The following is a 15,195-nucleotide window of genomic DNA, read 5'->3' on the forward strand; positions in this document are numbered from 1 at the left end:
CCCAGACAATTACGTGTTTTACATGAAAACTGACTTATTTATCAAATGAGTTGTAAAATGAATAGAACATGTAGTCAAAACATTGGCAAGGTTAGAAATAATGATTTTTATTTGAAATAATAATTTTGTCCTTCAAAGTTTGCTTTCGCTCCTTTTGCAGCAATTACAGCATTGCAGACCTTTGGCATTCTAGCTGTTAATTTGTTGAGGTAATCTGAAGAAATTTCACCCCATGCATCCTGAAGCACCTCCCACACGTTGGATTGGCTTGATGGGCACTTCTTGAGTACCATACAGTCAAACTGCTCCCACAACAGCTCAATGGGGTTGAGATCTGGTGTCTGCGATGGCCACTCCATTACCTACAGAATACCAGCTGCCTGCTTCTTCCCTAAATAGTTCTTGCATAATTTGGAGATGTGCTTTGTGTCATTGTCCTGTTGGAGGAGGAAATTGGCTCCAATCAAGCGCTGTCCACAAGGTATGGAATGGCATTGCAAAATGGAGTGATAGCCTTCTTTATTCAAAATCCCTTTTACCTTGTATAAATCTCCCACTTTACCAGCACCAAAGCAGCCCCAGACCATCACATTACCTCCACTATGCTTGACAGATGGTGTCAGGCACTCTTCCAGCATCTTTTCACTTGTTCTACGTCTCACAAATGTTCTTCTGTGTGATCCAAACACCTCAAACTTCGATTTATCTGTCCAATACACTTTTTTCCATTCTTCCTCTGTCCAATGTCTGTGTTCTTTTGCCCATATTAATCTTTTCCTTTTATTAGCCAGTCTCAGATATGGTTTTTTCTTTGTCACTCTGTCTAGAAGGCCAGCATCCCGGAGTCGCTTCTTCACTGTAGACCAGGGATGGGGAAGGCTGTATAAGGCCCCCGGAATCATTTGGTCTAGCCCTCTGAGCTTTTTTCTGCTAGCCTCATCTGGCTAGCAGGATGCCTAGAGTGGCATCGTGCAGCCAGAATCTATGCAGCAGTGCCACCTGGAGCGTCCTTAGGACGCTTCAGACGGTCACACCGCTGCCCTTACAGCTCCCCGGAGCAACCTCAGGATACTCTGGGCATTGCTGTAATCGCCAGCGATTGTGGCCCCACTACGGTGTGACATCACACGGAGCGGGCATGTCCTGAACCAGGCCCGTGAATAATATTCTATATATCAAAATGGCCCTCGGCAGAAAAAGGTTCCCCACCCCTGCTGTAGACGTTGACACTGGCGTTTTGCGGGTACCATTTAATGAAGCTGCCAGTTGAGGACTTGTGAGGCGTCTATTTCTCAAACTAGAGACTCTAATGTACTTGTCTTCTTACACAGTTGTGCACCGGGGCCTCCCACTCCCACAAATCGGTAACATCAGACCCATACGCAGCACTTGTGGCTGACCATACCCTACCGCAAGCACGGAGAGCGCTGCTGTGTTTAATTCAGCCATGTGACGTGTATGCTGACGATGCACGCCCCTGAAACGGCGTTCCAACGCACAAACACGCATGCGTTCGCACATCCCCCCCCCCTGTTACCATCGACCACCCCCAGTCACCACCCACAAACGGCACGTCCTGTCACTCATGCTTGTGGAGAGTCTGTATACAGGGTGCGAATGCTTCCTGATCGCATTGGACTAGTTTGCGCATGAGCACTGCGTCCTGTATGCATGAGCAGATTGCAAACATCGGCAGGCTGCGTGCGAACGCAGCCTTGCGAACGAGTCCGAGTCAGGCCCTTAGATCTAACCATCTGGGGACAATTGAATTTTTTGGCATAAATTTTTTACTTCCCAACTTAGGCATTGTGTGGTAATCAAACAATAAGTAGTAACTTATTGTTTGAGTACCAGACAATGCCTAAATCGGGAAGCCAATCCAGGGATCCCAGGATTTAGGGAAAAAAACAGTCAGGATTTCAGATTAAAATGGGCTGCTTGGCATGGCTTGTCTTCAGCCTGGAGGCAGCACTGAGCACTAGTTCCATCAGCTCAAACGCTGCCCCAGGCATCCTAAGTCTGTGTGGCTGCGTGTGAAATCATATAGGTGACGCTGTGCAGCTGCACACCAGCCTACCCCCTTGTACAGCCGCACCTGCCAGCACTGGAGTTGGTGTGCTGTGGGCGGCCGGCGTTGATTAACTAAATCCCGGGATTGACATTTTATCCATCCCGATTCCCGGGATTGAAAAAGTGAGTCGAGATTGGCCTCCCTAGTACTTACAGGCACATAATTTGAAAAAGGGGACTCTCCCTTTTGAACAAGTTTTCCCATGTGTGTCTGAACCAGTAGGATAGGACACATTTCAGACAGGAATAGTCCTGGAGGGAGCAATTATGTCTGAGGTGTGGGTGTGTATTTGAAGATGAAGCAATTCAATTTGAAGCATGTCATCAGACCTCATGGCAGCCCACTTCACTTGGGAAATGTAAGGCATACAGGAGGCGGGCCCATTCTTTTGGGTGTCTGGGGGAGAGCCTCCGTAAATTCAGGACTTGTGTTGCAGTGTCTACTAACCAAAACCAATGATGGGCTATGTTATGTGGAAGCTAGTGAGTTCTCATGAATACCTATTGTCATCATATTGGTATTTTTACCACTGTACATAAGTCTGAGAATTTTTAAATGTGGTCAAACTAATTTTAAGGCAACAAGCAGATGCCCAGTGATATAGTTCCCAATATGTTTGGTCTCTGATGCGTGGCTTTCATAATGGATATCAATCAACATAGTTGTTGAGAGAAAAGTATATAATCTAGAATATTAAATATATCAAATATTTATCAAAAGCAAACATGGATTAAATCATAGTGAACTCTTACACTGTGACCCCATGTTTGTTTAACTGGCTCTACTCTAATTGATGTAGAAGGGGGTTCATATACCCTTCCAGAGCAATTGACGAATAGTGGGAAAATGACGGGCAATGCTTGATAGAATCAGCTTTCACAAATATACTTATACATCAGAGGAAAAAACAGTATGTCTTTAAAACAAAAGGCCTAGGCGGAGGACATTTCTCACACACTCCGAACATTTAGATGGCCATCAAAATAGATGAAAATCAATCTGCTGCTCTTGGGAACCAAGGTCAATCTACAGCAAGACTCATTTCACAAAATAAAATCCCTTATTCAATTTAACTCTTACTACATAATTAACCCTTACACTTTTTATCCCACTGGAAAACAGGAAGCTTTTAAATAACACAATGCAAAAATGTATGTGTGGGTGTACAGATGTGTGCACATACATTGAGGGAAGGAGGAAGGAAGGGAGAGGAAGGGGGGACCTTTCTGTGCCTACGCCCCTCCTGTGGCCATGCTTCCAACATCCAGACCTGCTATATGCAGGGATGTCCATCGAGGGTTTTCCATTGATGGCAAGAAACCTTCAACAGGAAGCCATCTAAGATTAACACCATCAGCTGCCATTATTTTGCTTGTTACATAAATCACACAGCAGCGGGAGAGTTACGTGCAGAGGCTGCAGGGGGCGAGTGCAAGTGTGGCGAAAGGAGAGATGAGAGCAGAGTGTCACACTATATCATCTGTAGGGTCTATATAGTTCCCAGTCTCCACTCCTCCTGTACTGGGATCAGTTCTGCCTGTTGTTACTACAATATATAAGGTGAGGAATATTGCTTATTACCTGCTGCATTGGAGCCCTTGGGGGATATTTATTATTATTGGATCTATTATTGGGGAGAGGCGCATGCCGGAACGATTTTATGTTGCGCGCCCCCCCCCCTCCCAATATAAAATTGCTCCGACGCCCCTGGACCCAGGTACAGATGTAGTTGCCCAGTAACAAAGTATTACTGTACAAACAAGTTAAATATAGACATGTATATTCATAATATATTAACACTTATTTATAGAGCGCATGCATTTTGCAGCACTTCTACAGAGAATATTTCAGTCATTCACAGACCGTGCCCCAATGAAGCTTAGAATCTACATTTCTTATAACACACATACACACTAGGGTTATTTTTAGTCTGAAGCCAACTACCCTATACTGTATGTGTGTTTTTGAAGTTTACTGGAGCACCTGGAGGAAAAAACAAGCGATATGGTAAGAACTTACCTTTGTTATCTCTGTTTCTACGAAGTCCATAGGGTCCACAGGGTTGACCTTGGGGTATAGCTGGATCTGGATCCACGGGCACCATGCAGTTAAAGCTTTTGCTGCTCCCAGGATGCACTGGGTCCATCCTACTCTATACCCCGCCCCAGCCGCAGGCACCGCAGTTGCTAAGTAGCCAAGGTCGGAGGAGGAAAAAAAACAGAGAGGAGGAAGACTGGAACACACGAGAACCATACTCACAGAAAGGGAAAAGGAAAACCGGTGACCAGCCACATAGCCCATATGAAGCCAAGTGCGTCAGGGCGGGCACCCTGTGGACCCTATGGACCTCGTAGAAAGAAAGATAACAAAGGTAAGTTCTTACCATATCTCTTGTTTTCTACTTCAGGTTCCATAGGGGGTCCACAGGGTTGACCTTGGGGATGTCCCAAAGCAGTACAACTAAGGGCAGGGACGCTCCTGCGCTGAAAGGAGAATCCGGCGCCCGAAGGATGCATCCTGAGAGGCGAAGGTGTCAAACGCATAGAACCTTAGGAAAGTCTGTATGGAAGACCAGGTGGCCGCCTTACACAGCTGAACAGCCGAGGCGCCACGGCAAGCAGCCCACGAGGGACCCACAGACCGAGTGGAATGAGTCTTAACAGAGGCCGGAACAGGTAAACCCTCCTGTGAATAAGCCTCAGAAATAACCAAACGAAGCCAACGGGACAAAGTTTGTTTGTTGGCAGGCCAACCCCTCTTGTGAAAACCAAAGAGGACGACCAAAGAATCAGACTTCCGAATGGAACTAGTCCGGTCCACAGAAACTTGGAGAGCACGGACAACATCTAAGGAAGCCTCACCAGCCGAGAGATCAGGTGACGGAAATGCCGGCACAACTATTTCCTGATTAATGTGGAACTTAGACACCACCTTAGGAAGAAAACCCAGACGGTTGCGAAGCACTGCCCTGTTCTGGTGAAAAATCAGAAAAGGAGAACGGCAAGTAAGCGCGCCTAATTCTGACAACTCTTCTGGCCGAAGCAATTGCCGGCGAGAAAAACAGTCTTAGCTGTCAACCACTTGAGTTCCACCGACACAAGAGGTTCAAATGGAGGACCTTGTAGGGCCCGAAGCACCACTGTCAAATCCCAAGGAGCCACTGGGGGAACAAAGGGAGGCTGAATCCTGAGAACACCCTGGAAAAAGGTGCGGACACCAGGCAGAGTAGCGATCCTACTCTGGAACCACACAGAAAGTGCAGACACATGAACTTTCAAAGAACCTAGGTGTAAGCCTAGGTCCAACCCAGACTGCAGGAACGCCAAAATCCTAGAAACACGAAACGCTTGAGGATTGTAGTTTCTGGACTCCACCACTGAAAATAAGTATGCCACACTCTGTGGTAAATCCTGGCGGAAGCAGGCTTGCGCACCTGTAGCATTGTGCTGATGACTGAGCTGGAAAGACCCCGGGACCTTAAGACGGATGTCTCAAGAGCCATGCCGTCAAAGACAGACAACCAAGATCTGGGTAAAGGCAGGGCCCCTGAGACAACAGGTCCCGACGTTGAGGCAGAGGAAACAGAGCGTTGATGGTACTCTTCGGGGCCAAGCCGGAGCCACCAGCAGAAGCGTACCGCCATCCTGCTTTAATTTCCGAAGGACCTGAGGCAGCAGGGATATCGGAGGGAATAGATACGCCAATGTCCATTTCAATGACAGCGCATCCACCAGGCTTGCGCTGGCGTCTCTTGTCCTGGACCCGTACACAGGCAGCTTGCGATTGTGACGGGAGGCCATGAGGTCCACCTCCGGCAGTCCCCACCTGTCCACGAGCAGTTGAAATACCTCTGAGTGAAGGGACCATTCCCCGGGATGCATGTCGTGACGGCTGAGGAAGTCCGCTTCCCAGTTGAGAACTCCTGGAGTATAGACTGGCCGGAAGGTGGCACTCCGCCCAAGACAGGATGCGTGACACCTCTGACATTGCTGCTCGACCGCGAGTCCCCCCTTGACGGTTGATGTACACCACCGTGGTGGCACTGTCGGACTGAACTTGCACTGCCCTTCCTTGAAGAGCTTGATCGGACAACTGGAAGGCCCTGTACATGGCCTGAAGTTCCAGAATATTGATGGGAAGAACCACTTCTTCCGCCGTCCAACGGCCCTGAAGTGAAAGTGGACCCGACACTGCCCCCCAACACCGGAGGCTGGTATCTGTCGTGAGCAGAACCCAGTCCGGGATCCAAAAGGGGCGACCCTTGGTGAGACGTTTGAAGCCACCAAGCTAGCAACAGGCCCTGTGATGGTGTGGTAACCTGTTCCATTTGGATAGAATCAGCCCCTGCAGGGGCCTGGAATGAAACTGGGCATACTCCACCATGTTGAATGTCGACACCATGTACCCCAGAACTCTCATTGCCGAGTGAACCGACACCTGGGAACTCTTCAGACAACTGCTCACTCATAATTGTAGGGAGGAAAACCTTTTCTGGAGTCAGAAAGATCCATTGCTGACGAGAGTCCAGAAGGGCTCCCAAATGAACCATCCTCTGTGACGGAATGAAGGAGGACTTCTTCCAGTTTTTCAGCCACCCGTGCGCTTGCAGATAAGCGATCGTCAGGTGCAGATGTTGCAAAAGTACCTCCGTAGAGCCTGCCAGCAATAGGAGGTTGTCCAGATACCGCAGAAGCCATATACCCTGGCTGCGCAGATGGGCAGCCATAACTTTGGTGAACACCCTTGGAGCCGTGGAAAGACCAAACGGCAGAGCCTGAAACTGGAAGTGAAGCTGGTGTATAGCAAACCTCAGGTACCGCTGGTGTGAAGGGGCTATAGGAACATAGAGGTAGGCGTCCTGGATGACCAGGGAGACTCTGAGGTAGTTGTTCAACGATTTCAGGTTGAGAATAGGCCGATGAGACCCATTGATTTTCGGAACCAGAAATAGAGAAGAGTGGTAACCCTTCCCACATTGAGAAAGCCGAATGGGAACAACCAACCCTGCTTTCAGCAAGGACTCTTTGGCTTCCTGAATCTGGAAGACTTTGGTCTTGTCCTGAGAAAGACTCGTGCAGAAGAACTGTTGGGGGGGTCTGTGACGGAAGGACAGGGTGTACCCTTGAAAGACCACTTCTCGTACCCAAGCATCCGTGGTGGTATTGCACCAGCACTGGGCGAATTGAAGAAGTTGGCCCCCCACTCTGGGATCCCCCAGAGAGAGGCCCGTCCCATCAGGCTGAAGGCTTATCATCTGGCTTGGAAGCAGGGCGTCTAGTGCTCCAGGCCTGCTTCTTTGTTTTAGGAGCAGCCTTGGTTGACGACTGCATCGGAAAGGACTGACCTTTGGACTTAGCCTGAGTCCGAAAGGACTGAGAGGCTGAGGTCCTAGCTTTAGAAGGCGCAGCTGCTGGCAGAAATGCCGACTTAGACTTTGCCAAGGTATCAACAATTTTGTCCAGATCAGGACCGAACAAAATCTCCCCATTAAAGGGTAAGGCCTCCAGGTCCTTCTTGGAATCCCCATCCGCTCTCCAAGAACAAAGCCACAAAGACCGGCAAGCAGAGACCGCTGCCGCCGAAACCCTGGAAGTCAGAAGACTGGCATCCAAAGACGCTTCTCCAATATAGGGAGCGGCATCCCTCATCTGTCCAACCAAAGCTCTCTGAACCTCCGGAGCTTCCTCAGGAAGAGTATCATCTAGTACATTTTCCCAGCTCTCAATGGCTGTAGCCACCCAAGAGATGGCCATGGACGGACAGGGCACCGCCCCAGAGAGAGAATAAATGGATTTTAAACAAGTCTCCACTTTCCTGTCCGTGGGATCCTTTAGGGATGAAATGGACGGCATAGGCGAGGTAGCACTCTTGATTAACCGAGTAACGTGAGAATCCACCGCAGGCGGGGTTTCCCACTTTTTGCAATTACTTGCAGGAAACGGATAACTAGATGCTAAATGTTTCTGCGGCTGGAACCTCTTACTAGGCGACAGCCAGGCCTCCGCCATATGATCAGTCAGCTGATCAGAGAGAGGAAACACAGCCGAAGTCACTTTTGCCTGCTTAAAATTTGAATACTTGGACTTAGGGGCAGGGGCGTCATCCTCTATATTAAGAATGGACTGCACCGCCCGCACATTAATGGAAGATTTCATCTCCACTTCAGGGACAGGGGAATCCAAATCAGAGTCCTCATGCAATTCCCCGTCAACCGAGGACGCATCTGAGTCTTATAGCTGTGCAGACTGGGCTGACATAACAGTGCGTTTTGATGCCTTGTGAGACTTGTCACTACACAACATGGTTTAAAAGGCTGAAGATGAGGCCGCCAAACTCTGCACTGAATTGGAGAACACATCCACCCAAGGTGGTTGACCCGCTGGCGGGAGACCCTGGAAGGGAATGACGGACTGCTGCGTCATTGGAGGAGACTGAACACACATAGGGAACCCCGCATATGGATGAACAGTCTGAGGCCCAGGGGAAGACTGAAATAATTCTGGTACACCCGGAGAAGGGGGGGGGTGGCTGTTTGGGGTAACTCCCTATGGGGGAGAGCAGTCGGGACCGTCAGACGGTCCGCGATGGACGCCAGCACCTGAAAAAACACTGCCTAAGGAGGATCCTGTCCCGAGGTTGGGGGGTTAGAGGGACCAGGTAACTGACAGCACCTCATACACAGCCCATCCTGTGATAAATCCTCCATATTCACCTATGCAGTGCAGCGTCTGCAGGAGAACAGAGTGGGAGCCGTAGAGAGCTCAACCCTCTTCAGACATGTTTATATATATATATATATATATATATATATATATATATATATATATATATATATGAGTATTTGTAGAGGATTCATAGAATGGCGCTCTGGTTAAAGTCTCAAAAAATATTGCACTGTAATGCAAAATATATTTATATAAAGTCCAGTTGGTGCTAACAGGTGTAACACTCTAGTCCTTCTGGTGAAGGATTATGGGATGTTGAAGGTGACACACAGTACTATATGCAGTGATCAAAGTATCGTTCTGGTACGCATATTTATATGTAGCACTATATGCAGTGATCCAAGTATCGTTCTGGTACGCATAATTATATGTTAATTACGATACAATTTTTTTAAGAAAATACTACACTATGTGTGTTTTTTCTGGCTCTGTTTGAGCCTATCCTTTTTAAGGTTTCTGGATTTCCGGGTCTATTTCACCACATGGAGCTCCAGTAAAAGCACTATAGATAAAACTTTTTCGCGTATCTTTTGGTACGCACATTTATATTTGAGCACGTGCTCATTTTTTATAAATTACTACACTATTAGGCGCATGTCCTTTCCAACCCTATTTCGGATATATACATACACACACACCGAAATTATATATATATATATATATATATATATATATATATATATATATATATATATATATATATATATAGCAACACAACTGGGAAGCTCAGAATGTACTCTTGGAGCACCCACAAGTATGCAGCACAAAAGCCCACAAATATGGCACCGTGTAGCACACCACAGTATGTGACCGACCTCACAAATACATGAATTTATATCAGTGAGATCCAAGAAAAGCCCTTCCCACATACACCTGTCAGGGCTGTAGGAGAAGGAAAGGGATAATCATAGACTGACAGTAAGTAGAAATAAAGCACAGACAGTCAGCACTAGCGAAAGTCACATACAATGCAGAAAGTTAATACTCACTGCACCTTGTCACTACAATCAACCGCCCAGATTTGTCTGGAAGGGCTATAGTGTACACAGGTAAACAGGGGGACCGAGCGCACACTGCCTGCGAGATCTGCGCTGCCACCGGAGAAAAAATGGCCGCCGGAGACCTCAGAGGAGTGGCCGCAGGAGGAAGCAGCTCAGCGTTGCCAGACCTAAGCGGAAAGGATCGCTGAGCTGAGGGGAGGAGCTGCTGAACAGGGAAGGCTGCCTCCCCTGGCTAGCGATTGACCCCAGGGACGCTGGCTCCCGCTGCTGCATAATACCCTGGTGGTCTCGTGGTCCCGCGGGGTATGCCTCCGGAAAGGGGGAGCACGCCGCCACTGCTAGCACCTCCGGTCCGTCCCCAGAGACCGGAGGCATGTGACTGCATTTTTACACACGGGTCACCGCAAGCAGTGACCCGCGTCTAACCTTATCCCCGGCGCTCCGGCAGCAGTCGTGGGAGAGCCCACGGCCCGTGCTAGTACAGACTCTGGGGTCCCGCCGCGATCCCCAGATCTGTACTGGTGTTGCGGCGCCAGCGGGGTGTAGAAGCGGCAGCTTGGATGTCCAATGGACAGTCTGATGCTACCGCTCTGAAGAGTCACTAAAAAAAGAAATTAATAAACTCTAAAAAGTAGCTTAGGGGCTGCTAAGCAGCCCCTCTGCGCTACGGTGACCCGACTCCGGCCAGGCACCAACTAAAACTAAGGTGCCTGTGGCTGGGGTGGGGTATAGAGGAGGATGGACCCAGTGCATCCAGGGAGCAGCAAAAGCTTTAACTGCGTGGTGCCCGTGGATCCAGATCCAGCTATACCCCAAGGTCAACCATGTGGACCCCCTATGGAACCAGAAGTAGAAACACACAACATAAGGGAGAACATGCAGACACCATACATATGGTCAGTAATTTAACTCATGACATTAGGACTGTAAGGCTGTAATGCTCACCACTATGCCAACCTTGTTACTGTTATAGAGCCATCATATACAGACATTTTGCCTTCAATAACAGTTACACAACACAATTTTATTTCAAAATGAGCCATATGAATAACGGAAACGCATGCTGTCCATATCAGGTAACCAGAAATAATGTTTCTTTGGCCAAAACAGATGCTGCCAAGATGTAACAAAACTATTACATGTGTATCTTTGATTTTATACATTCGGAAAAGATTTCATGAGAAAGGTCATCCTCAAGCATTACACCAGGAACGCTAAAACAACTTATGCTTACCTAGATGAATTTTATTTTCATACTTCTGCAAAACCTTATCCGTTACGGTATATGCTTTAGATGAGCCGTTATGCATATGCTGTCTGTTAGCCTAAAACACAAGATTTCTGCTGATGACAGTCATAGGTTTTGATTCTGCTGAAGAAGACATTTTTTTTTTTCTAAGAGTTATAAAAAGTACGGTCATTTTAGCTAACATTTAGTATTACAATATTGTCGCACAGAGGATAAGTAAAATCACAAATGATAACATAGATCGTATATCTTCTTCTTGCTTTAAAACGTTCTTCCACGACCATTTATATAGCATGATCACAACATATAAAGGATTCATAGGCACTGAGAATAATGACCAATAATTTCCCGGAGAGCACAAAGCTCGTATCACGGGCAGCTCTACAACCATCTGTGATAAACACGTAAGAGTCTTACACACGGTCAGATTTTTCCTTCAGATCTGAACGATAACGATTTAAAAATCATTCAGTCGTTCATATCTGAAGGAAAATCTGACATATCTGAACGATGAACGATGCGCGTTCCCGTTTGTCAGATAACGATATCTGACATCTGATGTGTTTGCAGTCAGACTTGGACGATTCCATTCATTTTAATGCAGTCAAAAATCGTTCAATCGTTCAAATCGTTCATCTGACAAATCTGACCATGTGTATGCTCCATTACTTGTAATGTGTTAACTGAAAAAAAAATCTAATTTATATTTGTAAACAAGAAATAAATATTACATACAGTCAAGTTATTTATTTACAGGTATCACAAAACAAGCAAATTAATACCTGAGGATTACTCGCTCTTGTAGAGGAATAGTGCTTTGTGAGATTAACGCTGCTGCCTTCCCAATACCAATCATCCTCTTCATCATCATCGTCATCTTCCTCACTGTCCTCTCCACAATACTCCTGGGAGGCAAGCTGTTCCTTTCTCTGAATAAACTTTTCATAACTTTCCAGTTCATCACTATTAAATAAAAATGATAGGCCAATGAGAAATGTGACAATGGCAGAGCAGACAAAGAGGTAAGACTAAAGCTGGGTACACACTGAGACGATGTCGGCACGGAATGTCATTTTTGGACGAATCGGAACGACATATCGGACGCACCGCTCAGTGTGTACGGCCAATATGCACGCTCTTGCGGCCGCTTGCGACATCGTCTAATCGGTACCGTTGCAGGTAATGAAGGATGGAACGTGGTATCAGTCCGTCGTTCATTACCTCGTTCTGATGTGTACCCAGGATCCGACATATCGGCTGGGTGCACATCGCTTCAGTGTGTACCCAGCTTAACACTACTAGCAGATGATGGCCAGCAACATTACAAGGTCTTCATAACCTACAGAGGTGCCCAGTAAAACTAGCTATGTTGCAAGTAATATATACAGCAGCAGGTATGTGCACTGTAATGCATCACAGCGATGCTCAGCGGCACATCCTGCCAAACACAATTGTCCCCTAAGATTCTTCTTATAGTTATCCACAGTCATATGTTACCAAAAACACACTTTTTTTTAATTTTGTTTCATGATATTGCTACTTTAATGATCTATCTATCCCACGTGAAAATTAAATTAAACGATCCGAAGAGAGGTTCCATTTAAATCAACAAAAATTACTCTACAAAAGAGAAACTGAATAAACGTAACTTTTTTTTAGATTGTAAACTTAACCTTGCGCTTTCATACGGTATGCGAGTAGAATGGTAATGACACCAGACTACAGAACTTGACAATGTTCCCGCTAGGCTGTTTTAACGGGGCACCGCGCCCTGCTAGATTTTAAAGGGCCAAAATGCGCCCTGCCCTTTTAGTGACACCTCTGCTAAAACAGCCTGCCTTGTGCCATCCCCACCCGTGGGCCACAGTGTCCCACAGGTAAAAAAAAATTGCGGCTACCGAATAGATGCCGTGCTTTTTCTAAATATGCGCACGGCATCTATTCACAGTGAGGGGAGAGCTTGGGGGAAGCCCAGCACCTTCGTAAGTGCTGGGCATGCCCCCAAGTGTGATAAATTAGGGGCATGTCCTTGCCTGACCACACCACCTTTTTGGGAGGCTGGCGGGAATCACAATTTTTAAGGCATGGTCGGAAGGAGTTTTATCAGCTAGAATTCTTAGTTCTATATACATCCTTACATTTACATATAACCCTGCATGTAATAGTATTTAGAAACCATGAATTTATTGTATCAGTTGCAAAACCAAACCAAATAGATTATTGAATTTATAATTATGAAACAATCATAACAATTTTTAATGCTATAAAGGGACTATGATTCGATACCATAGACGGCCAGACTTTTGGACTGGTCGATCTACTCTAAAGGAAAATGTTTTGTGGTGTACTATTGTGGTTTACTAAATAGGGACAGTTGCACACAGTAGATGCTTTGCCTGAAAAGGGGGTGTGGTGCACCCAAAAAGAGGTGTGGCCTTGTAGCAAGCAATGCGGCACAGAGACGTTTGTGATGCACGTAATGGATGACAGTCTGGGCTAGGGCAGTGCAGCTAGGGAATGGGTTCTAACCACCCAGCCAGGGCACACAGAGAATGGGTGCTAACCACCCAAACAGGGCAGACAGGGAATGGGTGCTAACCACCCAGTCAGCTAAGCATCCCTACTGTAGTACAAGAGAAAGGGAGACTGCAGCAGATATCTCCATAAGTATTCATTTGCAAAAGCAGATCCTACAGGTTTCTTTAAGGGCAGCTTAACTGGCAAATTTACCAAATTCTGGTAGTAACGCTATCTTCAGAAGGCGTCAGCCACTATAGACAAGGGCTACAAAGTGCACATTTTTGGGAGAGGGATCTGATCCGCTTGCACATGCTCAGTACTGCAGCAGGGTCCGAAGCAGGGAGTAAAGTGATCACAAATGCAATCACTTTGCTTCTTAAGATGCATATCCACTACAAGAGAGTGGAACGACTGTACGCTTACAACATTGTAATAGTTCATCAACCTGTGCAGTGGATAATGTGCCCACACTGAACGATATGTCGTTCAGTGCAGGCACCCTCATCCTCGAACATGCACAACCTGACGAAATCGGCAGGTGGCCTGCATGTTCAGGCGATGACAAATGCCGAAAACGACCAGGGGGAGAGCACATCTCCGGCATATTCACTGCACAATTAATGAGCGATTGAACGATAACGATGTCCTAATCGTTCAATCGCTTATTTTTCTCATCATACATTGAGGCGAATAAAGATTCTTTACTGTCGTGAATTGTGGCGATAATAAGCAATTTTTATTTTTGGGGAAAGACCACAATTATTAATAAATATGTTCCTTCGAGCCATTAATACATATAGCCGAGAGATTATCTTCCACAGACCAACCTATATAAAATAAAAATCTCTGTATATCATAATACAGTGCTCAGAGTCAGACCACTAAGCCTAATAAAAGTGCCAAGTTTAGATAAGGAGACAGGCACAAAAACGTCATGCTGTGGGAAACCGGTACTACTACCCGTCCTACAACTACTATTCCGGGGAACAGAGTAACTAGAGAGCGCTGCTCAGGCCTATACCGTTGAAAAGATAGATCACAGATAAAGTACAAGTTATACAGTCCGCCAGCCTGCCCTGGCCTCTGCCGCTGGATTCTAGCACTGTACATGACAGATCAGTCTGTGTAAGATATGGGACAGTAGTGCATAATACTAGGTAATACACATCACCTCTCACGCTGCTCTGTTGTGGCATCGGCCATCTTGGTGCTCCCTGCGCTTGTGAGTGTGAGCAGCAGCATGTGTCCCTCCCGCACCGTGACAGCAGCTGGAGGACTCAGTCCACCCCATGTGCTTCAAGTTCTTCCGATGCAACTAATTGTGATTGAAGTGAGGGCTCCTATCCCCGCAACCAGGCAGCTACATACAGTATATTGTGCAGGAAGACTTACAATGTCACATTGGTAACTTGGTATATGTTGTAATATGGCATGTGCTAGGGGGCTCTCAGCCAAATTATATGGAAATAAGAAAACAGGGGAAGCAGGTAGGCATATCAGAGCAGTTTATTAAAGTTGATGATTAGGTAACAGGCTCTAGCGTCCATTTATCAATGATCGATTTTGCAACGCGATCAGGGCATGCCAGTAACGCCCATGATCGCATTGCAAGAAGCGATCCTATCGGCC

The 15,195-nt window shown here is 46.7% G+C and overlaps 1 protein-coding gene across 1 annotated transcript in view; it reads right to left on the reverse strand.

Moving 5' to 3' along the window:
• Positions 1–14,887, reverse strand: part of RIOK1 (RIO kinase 1) — a 98,718-nt gene extending 83,831 nt beyond the window's left edge. Inside the window, exons 1-3 of the mRNA XM_088471682.1 lie at positions 14,738–14,887; positions 11,829–12,009; positions 11,032–11,122 (exon numbers count right to left, since the gene is read on the reverse strand). Of these exons, the coding sequence (XP_088327808.1) occupies positions 11,032–11,122; positions 11,829–12,009; positions 14,738–14,808 (343 nt within the window). The 5' untranslated portion in view covers positions 14,809–14,887. The remainder of the gene's footprint in view (positions 1–11,031; positions 11,123–11,828; positions 12,010–14,737) is intronic.
• Positions 14,888–15,195: the final 308 nt, after the last annotated feature.

Source organism: Taudactylus pleione, unplaced genomic scaffold (assembly GCF_031769625.1).
Source record: "Taudactylus pleione unplaced genomic scaffold, aTauple2 ptg000116l, whole genome shotgun sequence".
Taxonomy (NCBI): domain Eukaryota; kingdom Metazoa; phylum Chordata; class Amphibia; order Anura; family Myobatrachidae; genus Taudactylus; species Taudactylus pleione.